The sequence below is a fragment of the Pleurodeles waltl genome, chromosome 6, assembly GCF_031143425.1.
Source record: "Pleurodeles waltl isolate 20211129_DDA chromosome 6, aPleWal1.hap1.20221129, whole genome shotgun sequence".
NCBI lineage: Eukaryota > Metazoa > Chordata > Amphibia > Caudata > Salamandridae > Pleurodeles > Pleurodeles waltl.
In genome coordinates, this window is record NC_090445.1 from 489,822,884 (window position 1) to 489,841,460 (window position 18,577).

At 44.9% G+C, this 18,577-nt stretch overlaps 1 protein-coding gene across 1 annotated transcript in view; it reads right to left on the bottom strand.

The window, feature by feature from the left end:
- IRF6 (interferon regulatory factor 6) overlaps window positions 1-18,577 on the bottom strand; it is a 234,516-nt gene that overhangs the window by 100,895 nt on the left and 115,044 nt on the right. The window contains exon 4 of the mRNA XM_069238638.1: window positions 943-1,065. Within this exon, the coding sequence (XP_069094739.1) occupies window positions 943-1,065 (123 nt within the window). The remainder of the gene's footprint in view (window positions 1-942; window positions 1,066-18,577) is intronic.

An 18,577-nucleotide genomic window follows, 5' to 3' on the forward strand; every position in this document is an offset into this window, starting at 1 on the left:
TGGGGACTGTCGGTGGAACTAAGCAGACAGTACTTGTTACACAGTGCAGCTGCAGCTGGGAATGAAAGTCCAGCATTGCCCGCAGGGTTGGAACCAGATGAGTACATGACACAGTCAATGGCCCTAAACGCATAGGCTTCCCACCTCCTCTCTGATTTTGTATGCTTGTGTTCTTTAATTATGTTAACATGAAATTCAACCATTTCTTATGCTCTGCACAGCAATTTGTAGCTTTCTACATTCAATTGAGAATGCATTTAAATGGGACTGCTAAGTGCAAATGTGTACTCAGACAAAGCTGGAGAAGCCCAAGTGAGGTTGCTCATCCCCTCTTCTTTGTGACATTATGTGGTGAAAACTCAAACTAGAGAAGGAGAAGGCTATTGGGTGAGAAGGACTGCCATGAGTGAATTTTCATTCAACAACTTAACATCCTTTAGCAAGCACATAGCTATAATTCAAAACAACTACAAAGCGTTGCCGTAAGGCTCTTTATTAATTGAACAACCTTTATCCAGTCTTGGTGTTTCAAACATAAGCCACAGCTCTTTGAATTCTTTGGCTTTTAGTGTCACGTTTACCACTGAAAGTAGGTATTTTGTCGTGCTAAGTACTTTTAGCTGGAAAGGCAAAAATGGATAGCACTAGGCCCAACGGTGTAAATCCATGGTGGTTCTACCTAATACTTACTGTGAAGAGTCAGACATCATGTAGCTACAGAAAAATTATGTTAAGCCTCGGAGGTCAGTGCAGCAATTTGTACTTGCTTTTTTCTCCATTTTTTTGTTGAAAGATATAAGGTAAATGCTACATAAAGGTCAGAGAAATCATGTTAATTGAGCTCATTTGGAGGATATTACCTTGTACTCAGTTCAAATGCATTAGGGAGGTTAGATTTTAATCAAGACTATAGCAACGTCTAAAAATAATATTCCTACTAACCGTTGAGGTTGAGGCATGGGAAAGAATCTTGTATAGCAACATGAGGCTGAGTCTGACTTAACTCATCTTCATCATCATCGTCAAAATCATCTTTTTCATCCCATGGAGCAGATCCGGTTGAGCCTGCAACAGAAAGATGCGACACAAAATAGTACAGAGATGAGCTACATCAGTCGTGTGGAACTAGGAGGGACTGATGACTGCTTGACGGCTTCAAGAAGAGAAAAGTACTTTTCGTTCAAACACAGGTGAAAGGTTATTAACAATTAACACTTGCCACAGCCAAGACAACCATTGTCCTATAAATCGGGGAAGAATATTTGGTAACCTAAAAGGACATCATTCAGGCAGTATTATCATAGCAGATCCTACCAACTATAATTCTCTCCATAACCATACTATCTGTATCCAGGCAGAAGAGCGAAGCAGCATGGCAATTATAACCACAAACCCCCCATATGCCTTTATTGACCAGTATTCAGTCCTTTTTTTAAAATAAATAAGTAGTTACAATTGCATGGGAAAATAAGCTATTTGACAACTGAAATGAAAATAAAAACACAGATGCTTTAGGGCCGCATCCCACTCCATCATTTTTGCCCATCACGCCATCTCAGTTTAGACCCAGCCATACGCAAATCAGTCTTGACTATGTTCCTCTTGGGAACTGTCCAGCCAGGACTGCCAGACTAGGTCTTCCTGGAACTGGAACACAAGCAAGCCAGGACTGGTTTTGCCCTTGTTATGGACTCTTCAGCCGGGTATAGCTTGGTCCCAGTGGCATACTATGCGTTGAACCCATGTCTGGCCGTACACGGAGCACTTAGGGCACATTCAAGACTATGGTGAAAAGCACATGATATTTCATACAGTAATCTTTTGTATGAATCCAAAAATATTTTCTACAAGAGGGCTCCTACGACTTGAAATGAAGTATGATTAGGGTCTGGAGTTTATCTAAGTAATGCGATTTATGCCACAGTCTATTCTAAGATGGTGCAAGAGCAGAGAGTACCATACACGCTGCCAAACTCTTGTTTAAAGGAACTAGTAATGAAGTATAACTTTATAAGCTACACTATGACAACTACGTGCTTCCTCATTATTGGAATCTTGAGGAAGATTTTTCCATATATCCCAGAGAATCTGTGCTAGGCGGTCACCATAGCACTTATTACATCACGTTTGGACTACTGCAATTCTCTTAATCTCAACATCAATATGTCTTGTATCAACAAACTTTAGGTCGTTCAGAATGTGGCTGCTCACCTCATTCTGAACATTCCAAGACATGCATCGGTCAGGGAAGGCATATGTTCCCTTCACTGGCTTTAAGTTAAAAAGAGCATCGTCTTTAAGGTTCTGTGCATGGTCTATCTGGCTTAACATAAAAAAAGCTTGAACCAGCTGAATTCCTTATTTCACTGGTACATCCCGGGTAGGTTGCTTAGGTCCGCCTCTTGGAAACTAGTGCAAGTTCCCAGACTTCTTGAGGCCTGGTAGGGAAGTGCGGCCTTCTGGTGGCTGCTGTGAAGCTTTTGAAAACTTAGCCATCCCATATCCCCATATCACAGAAATGTATTTGTTTATGTTTTTTATAAGACAGTTGAAGACTTGGCTCTTTAGTCTCCACTTCTCCTAAGCTGTGCTCTTGCCTCAGACCGGGGTCTTTCCACTAGTGCTTTGACACCCTAGGGTTTAGTACACTCTATAAATTTTATATACATATATACACATACTTTCCGTCACCCTTGGAAATTGAAAGTACCAATAACGAACCAGAAAACAAAGGCAATCAAAGTGGTCCTATGATTTAAAACCCTCAGCTACTAATAGCAAGCCTTTTTTCCTTTGCTGTTGCCAGTTGAATTAACTAACTTCCCTTCCTTCACTCATGTATGTATTGACAGACTGACTTATCTTTCATTGTTATGCATGTTATGTACATTTGTAAAACGCAATGCCACCTGTGAGAGCATCCTGGTGCTGAGCAGATGTGTGTGACTCGTTCTGGCTGTGGTAGGTTCGTTAATTGAAAAGCCAGGTCTTCGGCATCTTGAGGAATTCAAGAAGAGAGTAGGAGGCTCTGGTGTGGTGTGGGAGACAATTCCACTCTTTAGGCCCAATGTAAAAGAAGGCTAGTCTTCCTGGTCTTGCTTTGTGTATGAACGGGATGTGTACGAGTAGAAGACCTGTGCAGCAGAGTTGCCTAGGTGGTTGGTGGAAGGAGATGCAAGTGTTCAAGAAGGTGGATTGTAAGTTGTGTTTTGTCCTGGAAGTTTGTACGAGGAGTTTGAAATTAGCACATTTGTGATTGGGAGCCAGCAGACCTCCCTGAGGAGTGGTGTGAAGCAATGCGAGTTGTGTGAGAGTCTGGCTGCAGAGTCTTGGAAGGTTTATAGTCTTCTAGTGATTGTTTGGTGATCCTGGTATAGAGGGTGTTCCCGTATTCCAACTTAGTAGTAGTACAAAATCTTTATTCGATTTTCAACAAGTCATAAAAGACATAAAAGTCATAAAAGATCTCCAATTATTATACATACATTTCAATATATAATAAAAAGTCGAGTAGATAAAATAATAAAAAATGTAAAAGCACACAACAATAAATCAGTCTAGTATATCAATAAAAATAAAATAAAAAAACCCTATCACAATAAGTTACAATTCGATCACCTCCCCCATAGATTTCCTTATCTTTAATACAGAACATATAAAATTAGCTAAGATTCCACACATCTCTAGAGAAGATAGTGACTGGAGACAGACATAGGCTGTGCGACACTGGGGGAGATCAATTGACCTTAAAAGCGGAACAACTAGACGCTTCCTCTGGTAGGCGTAAAAATTACAGAATAAAACCACATGGATTGTAGATTGAAGTGTTTTTGCATCACAGGGACATGGTTTTAACACAGTGGTCCAATCGTTCATAATTGGAAATGAAACTAGACGATGGAATGTGTCTAGCCTAAATCTTGTAAGAACGTAACGGTGGCGAGGGAGTACCATGTTTGCCAACTACGGCTGCATTCCCTCAGCTGTCAGAATTATTTGATTATAAATGACTGAGGTTTTTTTTTATTCCACCTCCCAACGTATGTCTTCTAGATAGTTTAATGCCAAGATACTCAGGTCCTTCCTGGATATCTTCCGCAAAGAGACTGGGTTTGTATAGTAGTCTTGCTTGCCCTTTTTTTCGAAAAAGGTCATAATGTATTTTAACCATGGTACCCTTGATGTATATCATGATTTCGTACAGTCGGTCAAGATAGCCTTATTAAAACTAGTGTGTTCCGAAGTCCAGACTTTATGCCATAGTAGAAGTGGCTGGATCTTTATCAAGTCTGCAATGTAGGGAACCCAGAGTTCCGAGTGTGTGACATATGATGAGGTGCCTTTTGGTACCCTCAACAGATGTCGTAGGAAGTCATTTTCCACTGTCTGCACTAGATCACAGTTTGTATGTCCCCAGATTCCTGCCCCGTACGTAACAGCCGGAATACACTTGGCTTTATAGATCTTTATCATGTTAGGTGGTGTAATCCCCCCAAGCCTTTTGGAGAAGAGTCGTAGTGCCATCGTTGTTTTAATCAGGTGTACTCTCTTCATCTTCCTGCAGTTGGCCCAGGAACCCAGCTTATCAAATGTTATGCCCAGATATGAAAAGGTTTGCGCGATTTCGACCTTGCTGTCTAAAATGGTGGTGTTATAAGTCTTGCCGCGCTTCCTTCCGCAGTTTATGATAAAGGTTTTGGAGCGATTGACAGTAAGTCCCAGCTGTGTCATGTATGTAATGCAGGTTGTTAGAAGTTTCTGGAGAGCTATTGGGGTCCTGGCCATTAATACTGCGTCGTCTGCGTAAAGTAATGCTGGGACAGGTTGCTTATCTATTTGTGGTACATCTTTACACCTAGTGGCCAATTCTTTGTCTAGATTGTTTATATACATTGAAAACAGGAACGGAGCGAGAACGCAGCCTTGGCGCACTCCTCTGTGTAGGCCAAAAGGGCGAGTACATTCCCCTTTTAGGCCGTACCTCACTCTTGCTCTGCACCCTGTGTACATTTCGCGGATAAATTGAATTAAGGCTAGTTCCACCCCCATGCTATTTAAAATGTCCCACAAATTATCATGGATTACACAGTCGAAAGCTGATGATAAGTCAATAAAGGCCAGGTACAGATTGCCTGTTCTAATCTTAGTATACTTTCCAATGATGAGACTTAAATTTAAACTTTGTTCTACTGTTCCGATTCCTTTCCGGAATCCATACTGGACCGGGGATAGAACGTTCTTTTCCTCTGCCCATGATTGCAGCCTATTCAGGATTATTCTCCCTGCTAGTTTAGCTGTTGTGTCCAGCAGGGAAATTGGCCTGTAGCAGGCTGGATTAAGGCGGTCACCCTTTTTATATATTGGAATTATGTTGGAGACTCTCCAAGATGGTGGGGGTCCGCATGTGCAGATAGCCCTCAACGTCTGCGTCAGTACAGGCCCCCACAGCTCAATATTGGCCTTAAATATATCGATCGGAACGCCATCAGGGCCTGGCGCTTTCCCTGATTTACTTTCAATTATAGCTTCCTCTACCTCCTGAAGGCTAAATTGGGGGGTTATATCAAGGCGCGGACCTTCCTGGTGATCGTGGTCATGTGTATGGTCTAGTAAATCACTCGTCAGTGAATATATATTAGAGAAATGTGCTACCCAATCTTCTTCGGAGATGGCGATTTCCATCCTAGGAATGTCTCTGTCCCCTAACACGGGGGAATTTATTGTCTGCCAGAAAAGTATATTATCTTTCTTACGACTTGCTATATGGAGGGTTTCCCACAAGTTTGTTTTTATAGTCAATTTCCTTTCCTTTATTGCTGTCTTATATTCCTATCTGCGTTTACGTATGTCACTCACGCATCTTTTTGGGGCATTTAGGGCCTTTTTCAGTCTCTTATGTACTTGAGTGCAGTTACGGTCAAACCATCCGCACGTCCTTTTTTTCCCTGTGTTACTACTTCTAATAGTGAGGGCTTCTTTTATGGTTTGAGTAATCATCGTAAACGCACTTAGACATTGTCCTGGATGTGGGTTCTCTCTTAAGCAGTCTGCGAAAGCATGTTTACATTGGCATATTACCTGTTTTAATAAAGACTTGGGATCTGTCTGAGACCACTTCATAGTGTATCCATTGCGCGGCACCAGTTCAATGTCATCTACCAGTGTGATACTGTCTTCCCTAGCTGCTAAAAGGGGGGATAGTAGGAGATTTATGCTCTGGGGGTAGTGATCACTAATTGCGATGTCGTGCAAGGTATAGTTTGTAAGATGGTGAGCGAAGGGAGTGGACATTAGGACATAATCGATCACCGTATTTGCGCCCCTTCCGTTATACGTTGGTTTGAAGTGTGGTTCGTCCAAGAATAATTCATTTACAAAGGATAGGTTATAGGTTTGAGCTAGCAAATTCATTTCATCTCCTTGGGTGTTGTGAGAGAAGTGGAGGCTTGCACCTATACCTTCCGAGTCCCATCCACATATCTTATCTGAATTTTCTTTGCACGGATGGACGTTAAAATCACCACCCCATATCAATAGGATCTCACGGTTATTTTTTTCACATATTTTTTTTTTTAAGTCATTTCCCATTTCCACGAGAGTGTTGGAAAATTCTCCTGGAGCAACGTTATTATAAAAATTAATAATGACCAGGTGGGTATTGTGATCTAAGTCACTCTCGATCATTTGGTAGTATGGACTCGTAAATTGCATCACTAAGTTCAGTAAGGGCAACTTATTAGAGATATATGTACACAGTCCCCCTTTAGGTCTACCATACCTGGACTGCTCAGCAGGGGTGTGGAATGTTTTGTAGCCGTTTAAATGGGCAGGGGTTAAAAGCCATGTCTCTTGTTTGACAAACACACAGATAGTCTTCTAAAAAATTAACCCAGATCTCGTTGCCTAACTTATTTGCTAGACCTGCAATGTTCCAGAATAGTAAGACTATTTCAGGTTTCTGGTTAGGATTCTGTTTAAAATTGCAGGGCTGGTTCTTTGAGGAAGGAGGGGGGATATTGCCCATAGTGGTATTTGGTATATTACTAGATTCATCATTGCCCTGGCTTAGATGAGGTAATATCTCATTCCTTATAGAAACAATTGTATGTGATGTATCTTCCTTTTGTAGTTCCGTCCCTGATCTTTGTTTTATCTGCGCTTCTCTATCATGGAGAGCTAACTGTTTCATGTCCAGTCAGTCTATATTTTCCAGCGTTGAAAGGGGATAGAATCTATTGCACATTATAGGCAAGTCTGGGCTGGATGAGGGTGCTACAGCTCGCTGTGAGCAGGTGGAGTTGTTCCCCTCTGGTCTTTGATAAAAATATCCCAGGGGTAATAGCGAGATTCCTTGTAAAGTAGCTTGTCTGGCTCCTAAGTCAAGAATAATCCTATTCACAAAATTTGGTGAGCCAAAAGAAAGGACCACACAATCTCCCATCAGCGCTTTCCTACTGGTTCCTATCCATTTAATTCTTCTGACCATTTTTATATCATCAAAAAGAATCCTCACCATTCCAGGGCTCATTCGGGGCCCGATCCAATTAAGGGCCTTGTTTCTCAAGGCCGTCCAAGTTTCTCGCTGTTGGCCATCTATCGGTGGAACATTAGCCAAGACCACAACATATGGTGTAGCCTCCGGGGGAAGATGTAACAGGTCACTAGAGAGGTAAGCGAGATTCGGCGATCTAGGCCTGCTATTTATATTTCTCCCCGGATTTGAATAGGGATAGGTATTCGCTGCCCTGCGCATAGCACTACTCGCTGTCTTGCATAAAGTGGGATTTAGAACTTTTATATCTGAAGAAAGATTATGAGGTAAAAATGAGGGTTGGTTATATTGGTTCATAGAAGAAGCTATTGGGTGAGGTTGGGGCTCATTCTGGGAGTTAACGTTTCGATGTATTCTAATTGGCCTGTTAGACGGAATAGATTGTGTGTTGTTCTCGTGTTCTAAGGACCGCAATGTGTTTCCGGGATCCTTGCTTGTAAAATGCGTGTCTTCCCATTGTAAGGACTTTATTGTTTCAAGGCCTGCCTCAAGACTAGACTCCACCCCCTTTAGGCGCTCCGACATTGAGTCCAGAGTGGCTCCGATAGATAATTTCAATGAGTTTACTATCTCATGGAGATTTAGGAGGAGTGATCGAACAGTGTCTCCTGCTAAGGTTGGGGGCTTTTTCCGGGTTAGTTTTTTTGAATGTTTTTTAATTGGAGTAGTTATTAAGTCTATCACTGGCGTTTTCTTTGAGGTCTTGTCCACCAGGCCTGTCTCCGGTTTCCTTGGTCGCTTAGCAACAGGGGATATTTCATCCATGGAATAAATTATGTTCGAGGAGTCTTTAATACAACCATTTGTAAACCTTACTTTTGAGTGTCCGTCCCCAAGTTCACTAGATGGGGAGTTATGTTGCGGTAGTACAGACCCTAATGAATCACGAGATTGCTCTTTAGATAATGACATTTTCCCTTCAACAGTAGCAATTTGCTTATCTATCATTCCCACCGCCCCAGAGATGTATTTTAATATAGATGAACTGTCTTTTAAATTTGTTGAGGTGTTTAGTTTTGAGTGCTTCCTTTTGCCCATATTTTAAGTAGTGGCCGGTAACTCGGAGAGCTGTATTCGTATGTATAAAGCAAATTCCCTTAATATAAAGGAGAAAAAGGGCTCTAAACACTAGGGGACCAGCTTAAAACACAAAGATAACGAGGGGGGGGCCCAGACCAACCTCTTCCCGTCGATATCAGGCGAGGGACAGAGGGTTCCTTCGTGCAATGGGCCTTACGGCCAGTCCAGATAGAAAGTTGGATTTAGAGGGCTCCTGCCCCCTCAGCAAAACGAAGCGCAACAGTTATAGGGAAGGTTGAGAGGAAAGGGGAGCAGACAAAGCGTCACAGTACATTCAGGCAGCCCTATGTTCGTAGGTGTCCAGTCCAAAGATTTTTTGGAGAAATGTCAGGGGGGGTGGCCCTGCCCGGCCTCATCCTGGCAAGGACGGGCCCGCCCTTGGCCCGGGCGCCGCCCGCGCGCGTCCCGCGACGGCGGGAGCGCTAATAAAATTTAAAGGGCTCCTGCCCCACAAGGTCTCGATCACAGCGCTTCCCGCGACGGCGGGAGCGCTAATCAAATTTAAAGGGCTCCTGCCCCACAAGGTCTTGATCACAGCGCTTCCCGCGACGGCGCGAGCGCGATTTTGAATTTAAAGGGCTCCTGCCCCACAAGGTCTCGATCACAGCGCTTCCCGCGACAGCGGGAGCGCTAATCAAATTTAAAGGGCTCCTGCCCCACAAGGTTTCGATCACAGCGCTTCCCGCGACGGCGGGAGCGCTAATCAAATTTAAAGGGCTCCTGCCCCACAAGGTCTCGATCACAGCGCTTCCCGCGACGGCGGGAGCGCGATTTTGAATTTAAAGGGCTCCTGCCCCACAAGGTCTCGATCACAGCGCTTCCCGCGACGGCGGGAGCGCTAATCAAATTTAAAGGGCTCCTGCCCCACAAGGTCTCGATCACAGCGCTTCCCGCGACGGCGGGAGCGCGATTTTGAATTTAAAGGGCTCCTGCCCCACAAGGTCTTGATCACAGCGCTTCCCGCGACGGCGGGAGCGCGATTTTGAATTTAAAGGGCTCCTGCCCCACAAGGTCTCGATCACAGCGCTTCCCGCGACGGCGGGAGCGCTAATCAAATTTAAAGGGCTCCTGCCCCACAAGGTCTCGATCACAGCGCTTCCAACTTGCTGGTGACTAGAGTGTGAGTGACAGTTTTTCTTCTTATGGTTGGGAGCCATTTGAAGATTTTCCATAGCATTCTCAGGGTATATTAACAGGATGCAGTGAGAGTGTTGACTTGTGCGGTCATGCTCAGTTTGCAGTCAATGATTATTCTTAGGTTCCTGACGTGTGTGATGGTAAGCCACCAGTTGGAGTCATTACTTCGGTCTTGTCTGTGTTGCGCTTGAGATAGTTTTTCATCCACTTAGCTGCTTCAGTCATGGAGGAGGTGGACTTGTTTTTTGTGTTGAGGGTCTCATCCGAGAGTGAGAGCATGAGTTGCATTTTTTCGGCATAGGAGAGGATGTTGATGTCATGTACAGATTATGTTGGCCCCAGGGACCATTTATTGATTGAAGAAGGTGGGGCTGAGTGATGAACCTTGAGGCACTCTGCAAATGAGTTTGTGTGCTTCTGAAAAGTAAGGACCCGGGCTGACAGCTTGTGTTTTCTCCATTAAGGAGTAGATCCAGGGGAGAATGGATGCCAATCTTATGAAGGCACCGGATGGGGATGGGGTGTGAGACAGTGTCAAATGCTGCAGAGAGGTCCAGGAGCATAAGGGCTGATGTGCCAAGAATCATGCTGATGTTGTCTGTGGCAGCTAGAGTGCTGTTTCCGTACTGTGGTTGGGCATGAATCAAGACTGCATGGTGTTGAGGAAATAGTGGTTGTTGAGGTGGACGGTGATGGGTCGGCTAATAAGTTTCTTTAAGGCCTTTTTATGTATGGTAGGAGGGATATGGGTGTGTAGTTGGAAAGCGTGGCTGGGTCAGGGGATGGTGTCTTGAGCAGGTGCATTAAGTAGTAAAAAGGGTCTTTAAGTCAAGGCAAACCTCCAGAAGAAAGATCGTTATTTGATACACCTAAAGATCTTTTCAAAAAGTGACAAAGGCACCTTTTTTCTTCCCAGCATTGACCAGTAGTTTGTCTTTCATAAGGTAAGAGTAGCTATTGTTTTTTATAAATCAGGTAAATTGTTGGAAAATCTAGTGTCAGCAGAATTGACTCACAAAGTACTTTATGGAAACCAGCCCCCTAAACAAATCTGCAAATGTATAAATAATTGCCTCTCCTAGGAGGCCAAAAACGTCTCCGTGGGTGTTTTCTCCCTGCACAGGTTTTGTTAGGGCTGATTGAAGTCTGAAGTGCCTTCAAAGCCAATGGACACCCTCAAACTAGTTTTAGACATTCTGTGGTGGTTATCAGGACCAACTATCAATTTTCTTCCAAAAAAGGTGCAGAGGTTTCAAAAGCTATAGATTGAGAGCCCATAGCAAAACTACACCTGCCAAATGTAAGTGTTGCATCTTCTTCCTCTGTAAAAAAAAAAAGAGAAGGCCACTTATATCAGTTTCTTCACAATTTGATTTACATTTATTCAAATTACTGGGTACTTTCACTGGGTCAAAGCAGAGTTTTACATAGAGATCAATGCGCTTGATTTGACTGCCTCTGTTACAGTTAGCAGTAGCAATTTTGGTCTCATAAGAGGAATCAGATCTCAAAAAACCTAAATCTTCCACTCCTTAGCCCTATTGGCTCTTGAGCAACATCTTCATGGTTTAAAAGAAAAACAAGGCCACCGATCCTGTAAACAATTTGTGGTATTTCAATAACTTTGTTCTTAAAGGAGAATGGATGGCACAGTTGAACCTGAATGATACATTTTTACACAAACAGTCAAAAAGGCCCCTTGTCAGGCATGGGATATTGCCTTGTCTGCTACAATAGGTCACATGTGGATGGATTGCCTGTACAAAACTACAAGGTTAGTGCTGAAAAGATGAAGGGGAAGCTTCTGTGACCATTTGGTACACACAGCCTATTACAGTACTCTCCAACGTCCGAAAAAGAACATTAATGGACCCGAATCCAGATAAGTGTTACTACTCATTTGAGTCTTTCAACGTATTTAAGTTAATGTGATACGCAAGAATGTTGGCACAAGTTTGAGCTACATTAGGCTATCCATGTTTAGACCCTGCAAAGTTTTAAAGTCTGTGTCATGATGTCCATGTGAAGAAGACCCCTCTGTAGATGACAAAGTCAGGAAGCATAATCAGAGTAAACTTTAGGGCTCAATCACAAAAACATTAAACAGAAGGAGCATTTTCAATGCTTTCCCCATCCTAGTCTTAAGTGACCAACACAAACTGCTAAAGTTTGAGTGCCTAATGCAGCCATTTTCCAAGAGACTGCCTATGGTGAGCAAGTTACTTACTTTTGTAACGCCTTGTCTAGTAGTGACTATATCTAGCTGCAGATTCTTTACCTTTGAATTCTCCCCAGGTGTCAGACTGGATCTGAAAAATTCTCAGGAGTAGTAAGTACCCTGTGCGCCGGTAGGTGTTGTCGATTGGCTCTGCGTCCATTGTCACCTTCGTCTGTGCTAGATGGGACACCCTGGGTCCTTTATAGGTGCCACCCAGGAACACTAACGTCAGAAGTGTAGAGCCATGAAAAACACTGACCGATGGTGCATCAAAACTAACGGGCTGAAAGGAAGTCCTTGCCCCTACAAATCAGTCAGTAGAGCGGGGAGGATGGGTGGTCGATAAAGAATATGCAGATAAATAGTCTGTAATAGATAAGGTGTTACCAAAGGCAAGTAACTTGTCCATCTGATACAGACTTCTAGCTGCAGATCCCTTACCTTTGAATAGATACCCAAGCAATACCATCCCCGGAGGCAGGTTTGTGAATCAAGTTCCAGGACCGAATTGGCAGGACCGAATTGGCAAAGTGCTCATCACTATGGATCTGACTGTCCAGGATGTAGTGTTTGGTAAACGTGTGCAGGGATGCCCACGTTGCTGCCTGAAAGATATCCAGGATTGGAACTCCACTTGCTAACACAGTGGTTGTAGCTTTATCTCGGGTAGAATGAGCACAAATCCTCTGGGCTGCTTCTTGGCCAGTGCATATCAGATATTAATGCAATGAACAGCCATTCTGGAGATGGTATGCTTCTGCACTGTCCGACCTCTCTATGCACCCACATATCCTACAAAGAGAACTTTTTTGTAGGATCAAGGTATAATGCCAATGCCCTTTTTGGGTCCAGGCGGTTCTTCTTCCTTAGAAGGATGTCAGGGTACTAAAAATGTACACTGGCAGAAAAGAAACCACAGTGCGAAGCACCACTTTGTCAGGATAGACAGAAAAGTAAGGTAGCTTCAATGACCATGCCTGCAGCTCACACCCTGCGGGCAGGTATAGCGGCCACAAGGAGGGCTGTTTTCAAAGTGAAAAGCCTGAGAGGATAATTGTGTAAAGGCTCAAAAGGAGCACACATGAGAAAGGTCAGAACCAATTTCAGATCCCAATGAGGAATAATGAATGGGATGGAGGAAAAAGATGTTTAAGACTTTTGAAGAACATATGTACAATAGGAGACTTAAAGAAGACTGATCAAGAAACCTAAAAAAAAAAAAAGCAGTAATAGCATAGAAATATCCCTTTAGACTGCCCCAGAGCAGAGGTCTGCTGTGCAAGGGAAAGGATGAGCAACAGGACCTCAAAAAGAGGAGCAGAAAGGGTGTCAGGCTTGACTGTGCATCATGCCACAAATTTCTTCCATGACAGGCATACACTGTTTTGGAAAAGAGATGCTTGGCTGCCAAGCTTATGTTACAAACTTCGAGAGGAAGTTCAAAGCCTGTCAACTGTCGCTACTCAATCTCCACGCAAGAGGGAGGAGAGTGGACAGGTTCTGATGCAGAACCCTCCTCTGCTGCTGCGAAAGACGATCCTCCCAAAGCAGCAGTCTGTTTGGAGGTTCGATGGACATGCTCAGCAGCTCAGGATACCAGACACTCCGTGCCCAGTCAAGAGCCACAAAGATTACTTCAGCCCGGTCATTCTCGATCTTCTTGAGAACTCTGGGCAGAAGTGGCCCGGGTGGAAAGGTGTACTGGAGGCCTGAACTCTACTCATAGACGAAAAGCATCCCAGAACAATTGCCGTCTTGGAAACTCCAATGTGCAAAACTGCTGACATTGAGCGTTCTCGGTGGAAGAGAACAGATCTAGACACGGCACTCCCCACTGCTGAAAGAGACCTTGTACCACCTCTGGATGGAGACGCCATGCTTGATCCGCTAGGCATTTTCAGCTGAGTTTGTCTGCTATTGTGCTCAGAGACCCTCCCAGATGTTCAACCACCAGGGATATGCCCTGCTGTTCCATCCACGTCCAGAGGTGCAGAGCCTATTGACAAAGGGTCCATGACCCCACCGGCCCTGCTTGTTGCAGTTCCACATGGCGGTGGTGTTGTCCGTGAACACTTGCACCATATTGAGAGAAAGAAGAAAGGCCTTCAATGCCAGACGGACTGCATGGAGCTCAAACATATTGATGTGGAGTCCCGCTTCTGCCAGAGACCAGATGCCTCTGATCTCCACCTCTCCCAGATGGTGCCCATCCCAGGAGTGTCCCATCAGTCACTACTGCCAGATCTGGTTAGGGAAAGGAGAGGGATCTGTCTCTGACCCGATCACTGTTCATTAACTACCAGTGCAGACCTTTTGCAGTTCCCTCCAAGATCTAGACCTTGTCGGAGAGACTCCCCTAATGCTGCAACCACCGGAACTTCAGGTCCCACTGCAGAGCCCGAATATACCATCCTGCATGTGTCACCAGGAGGGCATGAGGCCCAGCAGCCTCAGAGTCATTCTCACTGAAATCCAGGATAGAGACTGAAACATCGGTATCATAACCTGAATATCCCGGACACGCTCCGGATAGGTCTAAAACTGCGCTGTGTCCAGAACAGCTTTGATGAAAAACAGCAGCTGAGAGGGAGTCAGGTGTGACTTCGGCACATTTAAAGTGAACCCCAAGGAGTACAGGAGGTCCGCAATAATGTAAATGTGGGAGACAAAAGCCTGGGGCAAGCACACCTTCAGCTGCCATTTGTCGAGATAGGGGAAGACAAACTCCTGATCTCCGCAGATGGGCTGCAACCACAGCTATCACCTTGGTGGACACCCGAAGGTCGCTTGTAAGGCAGCGGACTGAACAGACCGCTGACCACCTGACCTCTGAGACGCAAAGGTTGGGCAGCATGCGTGGCACAGAAGCTGACTGGGAATAGGCGGGGCTGGAGACTCCTTCCGTAGCCACGAAAGGGGAAAAAGGCAGACTGGGTGCTACCGTGAGACCCCACCGACCTTGCTGTACCTAGAGAATCATTGAAGCGTTTGGACTGCCTGGTCTCAGAAGAGATGGGTGACATTAAAAGGCATGTCCATCAAAGAAGCCTGGACATTCCCAGACGTCCTTAACCAGGTGAGGTGCCTCAGGGCCACTGTCAAAGAAATCGCTCTATCTAGCGTGTCAGTCATGTCAAGCACCCAACAAATTGTGAACTTAGCTGCATCTCTCCCATTGGCATGTGGGAGTAACAGTTGAAAAGGCAAGCAGTGTTCACGGACCACAATGCAAGGATGGCGGAAGAAAACAACATCTTCCCTGTCTGGGGCAGCAGAAGGGAAAGCACCCTGTGAGGCAGAGGTAGAGACCTTGCGGCAAGAAGCTTGGGTCTCCAGGTGCGGGGAAGACAATCGTCCTGCTCACTGGAGCCCCTCTGCTCGGTTTGGACCAGGTACCCAGTAGGATGTCAGTGAGGGCTTCACTGAACGGGAGCAGGGGTTTGAGGTGGAAGCTCCTGGGCGCAGCAGCTCTGTGAAGATATTAGTCTTGATGGCCACTGTCAGGAAAATTATTGCCAGTGTTAAGTTCTTCCCTCAGCAAAAACGATTCCCCTTTTCCTTGTTCCCACATTGGTTGTTGAGGGGTCCTCACTCCCAGTGGCTCTTGCGGAAGCTTTTCTTAGAACTTGCTTCTTCAGGTTTAACTGCCACTCAAGATGGTGGCCGCAAATCCTTTTAAAGTCAGCACTCTAGTGTTTCTACCTTTCTGAGGAGAATTTGTTTTGGCTTAACAGAACTTCAAGCAACTGCAGTGAGGAATCCTTTTGTAGGATTTCCAGACTTGCCAATATATATATGTACATATAAATTCAATAACTCTTTGGTTTGCAGACTTGTTAGTCGTAAGAGACAAACCTCAGTGCTCAGACTAATTCCTAGAAACTGTGATTGAGAAAACTGAACCTTCAGAAGGAGTTTTTGTTTCCTGTAAAAGACAATAGTAGTTTGTAAATTTGTGAACTTTTGGACTGTTCTCCAGAGAACATTGGAAACCTCCGACTCCTGGAGAAAAGAAGATATTAAGTTAACATTGTTCTCTTAGAGAGAGGCTGGTCTCTCAAAAGATCCAGGTTAGGAGAACGATAGAATTGGGTGAATGTGAATGGCTGAACAGTTGAATGCGCAGTAGGAATGTACTTATCTATGCTTTTATCACCTGACTGCAGGTCCTTCCTTTAAAGAAATCCCAATAAGAAGAAAGGTGCAGGTTTTCAGAGACACACTGAATATCCTATCTTAAAGTGGGAAACACAGGCTGGAACTGGATCTGGAGGCGGTCTCTCTTTTTCTATTCCCATTCCCCTTCCCCTCTAGCAGATGCAGGGTTCAGATAATCACTTAAAGTCTGAGCACGCATCTGTTGGAGTGAGTTGGGTAAAGGACATCTGCTCCTATGGAAGTTTGATTTAATGGGTTATCTTCGGACAGCCACCAAGGGCAGGCAGTTAAAGGTCCAGTACCTCAGCTGCCCTCCTCACTACCACAGCGTAAAAAGCTCCCTCCTCCACAGAAGCCACGATAGGGGGAGAAATCCTACCAGTATCTGGATAAGTGTTCAGTCTGCTGGCCTCAGCAAAGTCTTCACACCAGTACACTGCTTCATGCGGCTGGTATTCCAAAAGGTCCAACGAGCCCTCCAAATGAGGAGTGCCGCCATCAGTCGAGGTGGCATGAACAGCGCTGGTCTGGATCCAGGATTAGTTCCTTGGGATCCCCTCATCACTCCAGCGGGGTTGGTCCACCCAAAAATGAGGCGCATGGCCTCATAGAACTTTTGGAGTTGGGCAGGAGTCGCTCCATCCCCTGGAAACTCATGGAGGCACAGAGTTGTCCCAGGAGCAGTTTCCTCCAAAGGAGGCCTAGAGCGTCAAAACTCCTTTGTCTTGTCAGCTGACAGGCGAAGAAGTCAAAGAGTGCTTTGGCTGCCTGGAATTTATTCTTGTGCCTTGACTTACTCGATCACCAAAAGGACTTGGAGTGGGACAACAACAACTTTGGATTCCGTGACCGATCACGGGACCTTCCTCTAGACCGAGATCTCGACTTGGGGAGTCGAGCACCAGGCCACCATCAGTTTCAGGGATCACTCACTCAAAAACGCTTTTGGATGCATGTCCCGGCACTCTGATCACAAATTCTGGTCCTGGTAGCACTCCAGACACCAAAGGCACACAAGGTGCGTATCCGTCATGAACATCATCCGATGATTGGATCCGCAGGGCTGGAACCCTGTCTTTCTAGAAGACATTCTTGACGCACCAGGAGTTAAACTCAAAAAGCACTCAACAAAAAGTAAAAAAAAAAAAAAAAGCCAGATAAAAATTGACTGCGAGTGAATGGTAGCTCTCTTCGGCTCAGCTCTGTGCTGGCACAGAAAGAAAAGAACTGACGTCAAGCGCTCCTGGGTGGCATTTATATAAGATGCACAACATCATATCCGGAGTGGATGACAATGGATACAGAGCCGAATTGGCACCACCTACCGCCACACGGGGGTACTGCTCGTGGAAAATCTTGCAGATCCAGTCTGATGACTGGGGAGAATTCAAAGGTAAGGTATCTGTAGCTAGAAGTCTCTATCAGATGGACAAGTTAATTGCCTTCGCTAACACTTTGTCTGGTAGAGACTGTCTAGCTGCATATTCTTTACGGACCCACCCGTCCTCCTTGCTCTGCTGACTGACTTGTAGGGGCGAGGACTTACTTTTAGCACCTTAGTTTTAATGCAGCAGTGGTCAGTGTTATTCATGGCTCTGTGCTTCTGTTGCGGAATGTCGTGAAAAGAAACTGATGTCAGTGTGCTTGGGTGGTACCTTTATAGGACCCAGGATGTCTCATCCAGCACAGACGAAGGTGACAACGGATGCAGAGCCAGTCGACAACACCTACCCGCGCACTTGGTACTACTCTTGAAAATCTTTCGGATCCAGTCTGACACCTGGGGAGAATTCAAAGGTAAGGAATCAGCAGCTAGATAAAGTCACTACCAGACAAGGCATTACAAAAGTAAGTAACTTGCTCACCATGGGCACTCTCTTTGAAAATGGCTTCATTAGGCACTCCAACTTTAGCAGTTTGTGTTGGTCTCTTAAGACTAGGTGGGGGAAAGCACTGAAAATGCTCCTGCTGCTTAATGTGTTTGTGATTGAGCCCCAAAGTCTACTCTGATTATGATTCCTGATTTTGTGTCATGATGTCCATGTGAAGAAGACAATTATTTACAACAGGGTGTCCACTCTTTAGCCATCAAGCCAGTATGTATTAGGGAATGTGCCATGTGCCATGTTAGCCATGTTTAACTTCACAAGAAAAAATCAGATTACTTTATGCACTTATGGAGCATTTGTAACACGCTGACATGCAGTTCAAGGAGCCCCTTCTAAGTATAACTCAGTATTGCATCAGGCAACTAGTCAGTAGACAGATATCATCTCTGCACAACACACTCGAGCCCTGTAGCAGAGTCTGAGAACATCATTTTGTAGCACTATGTATTATATCAGTTATCAGTCCAGCTGCCTTGGAGTTAAACGCAATACCAGAGTGGCATGCCATCCATATGAGATCAAAGAGACTGACATCTAGCTAGT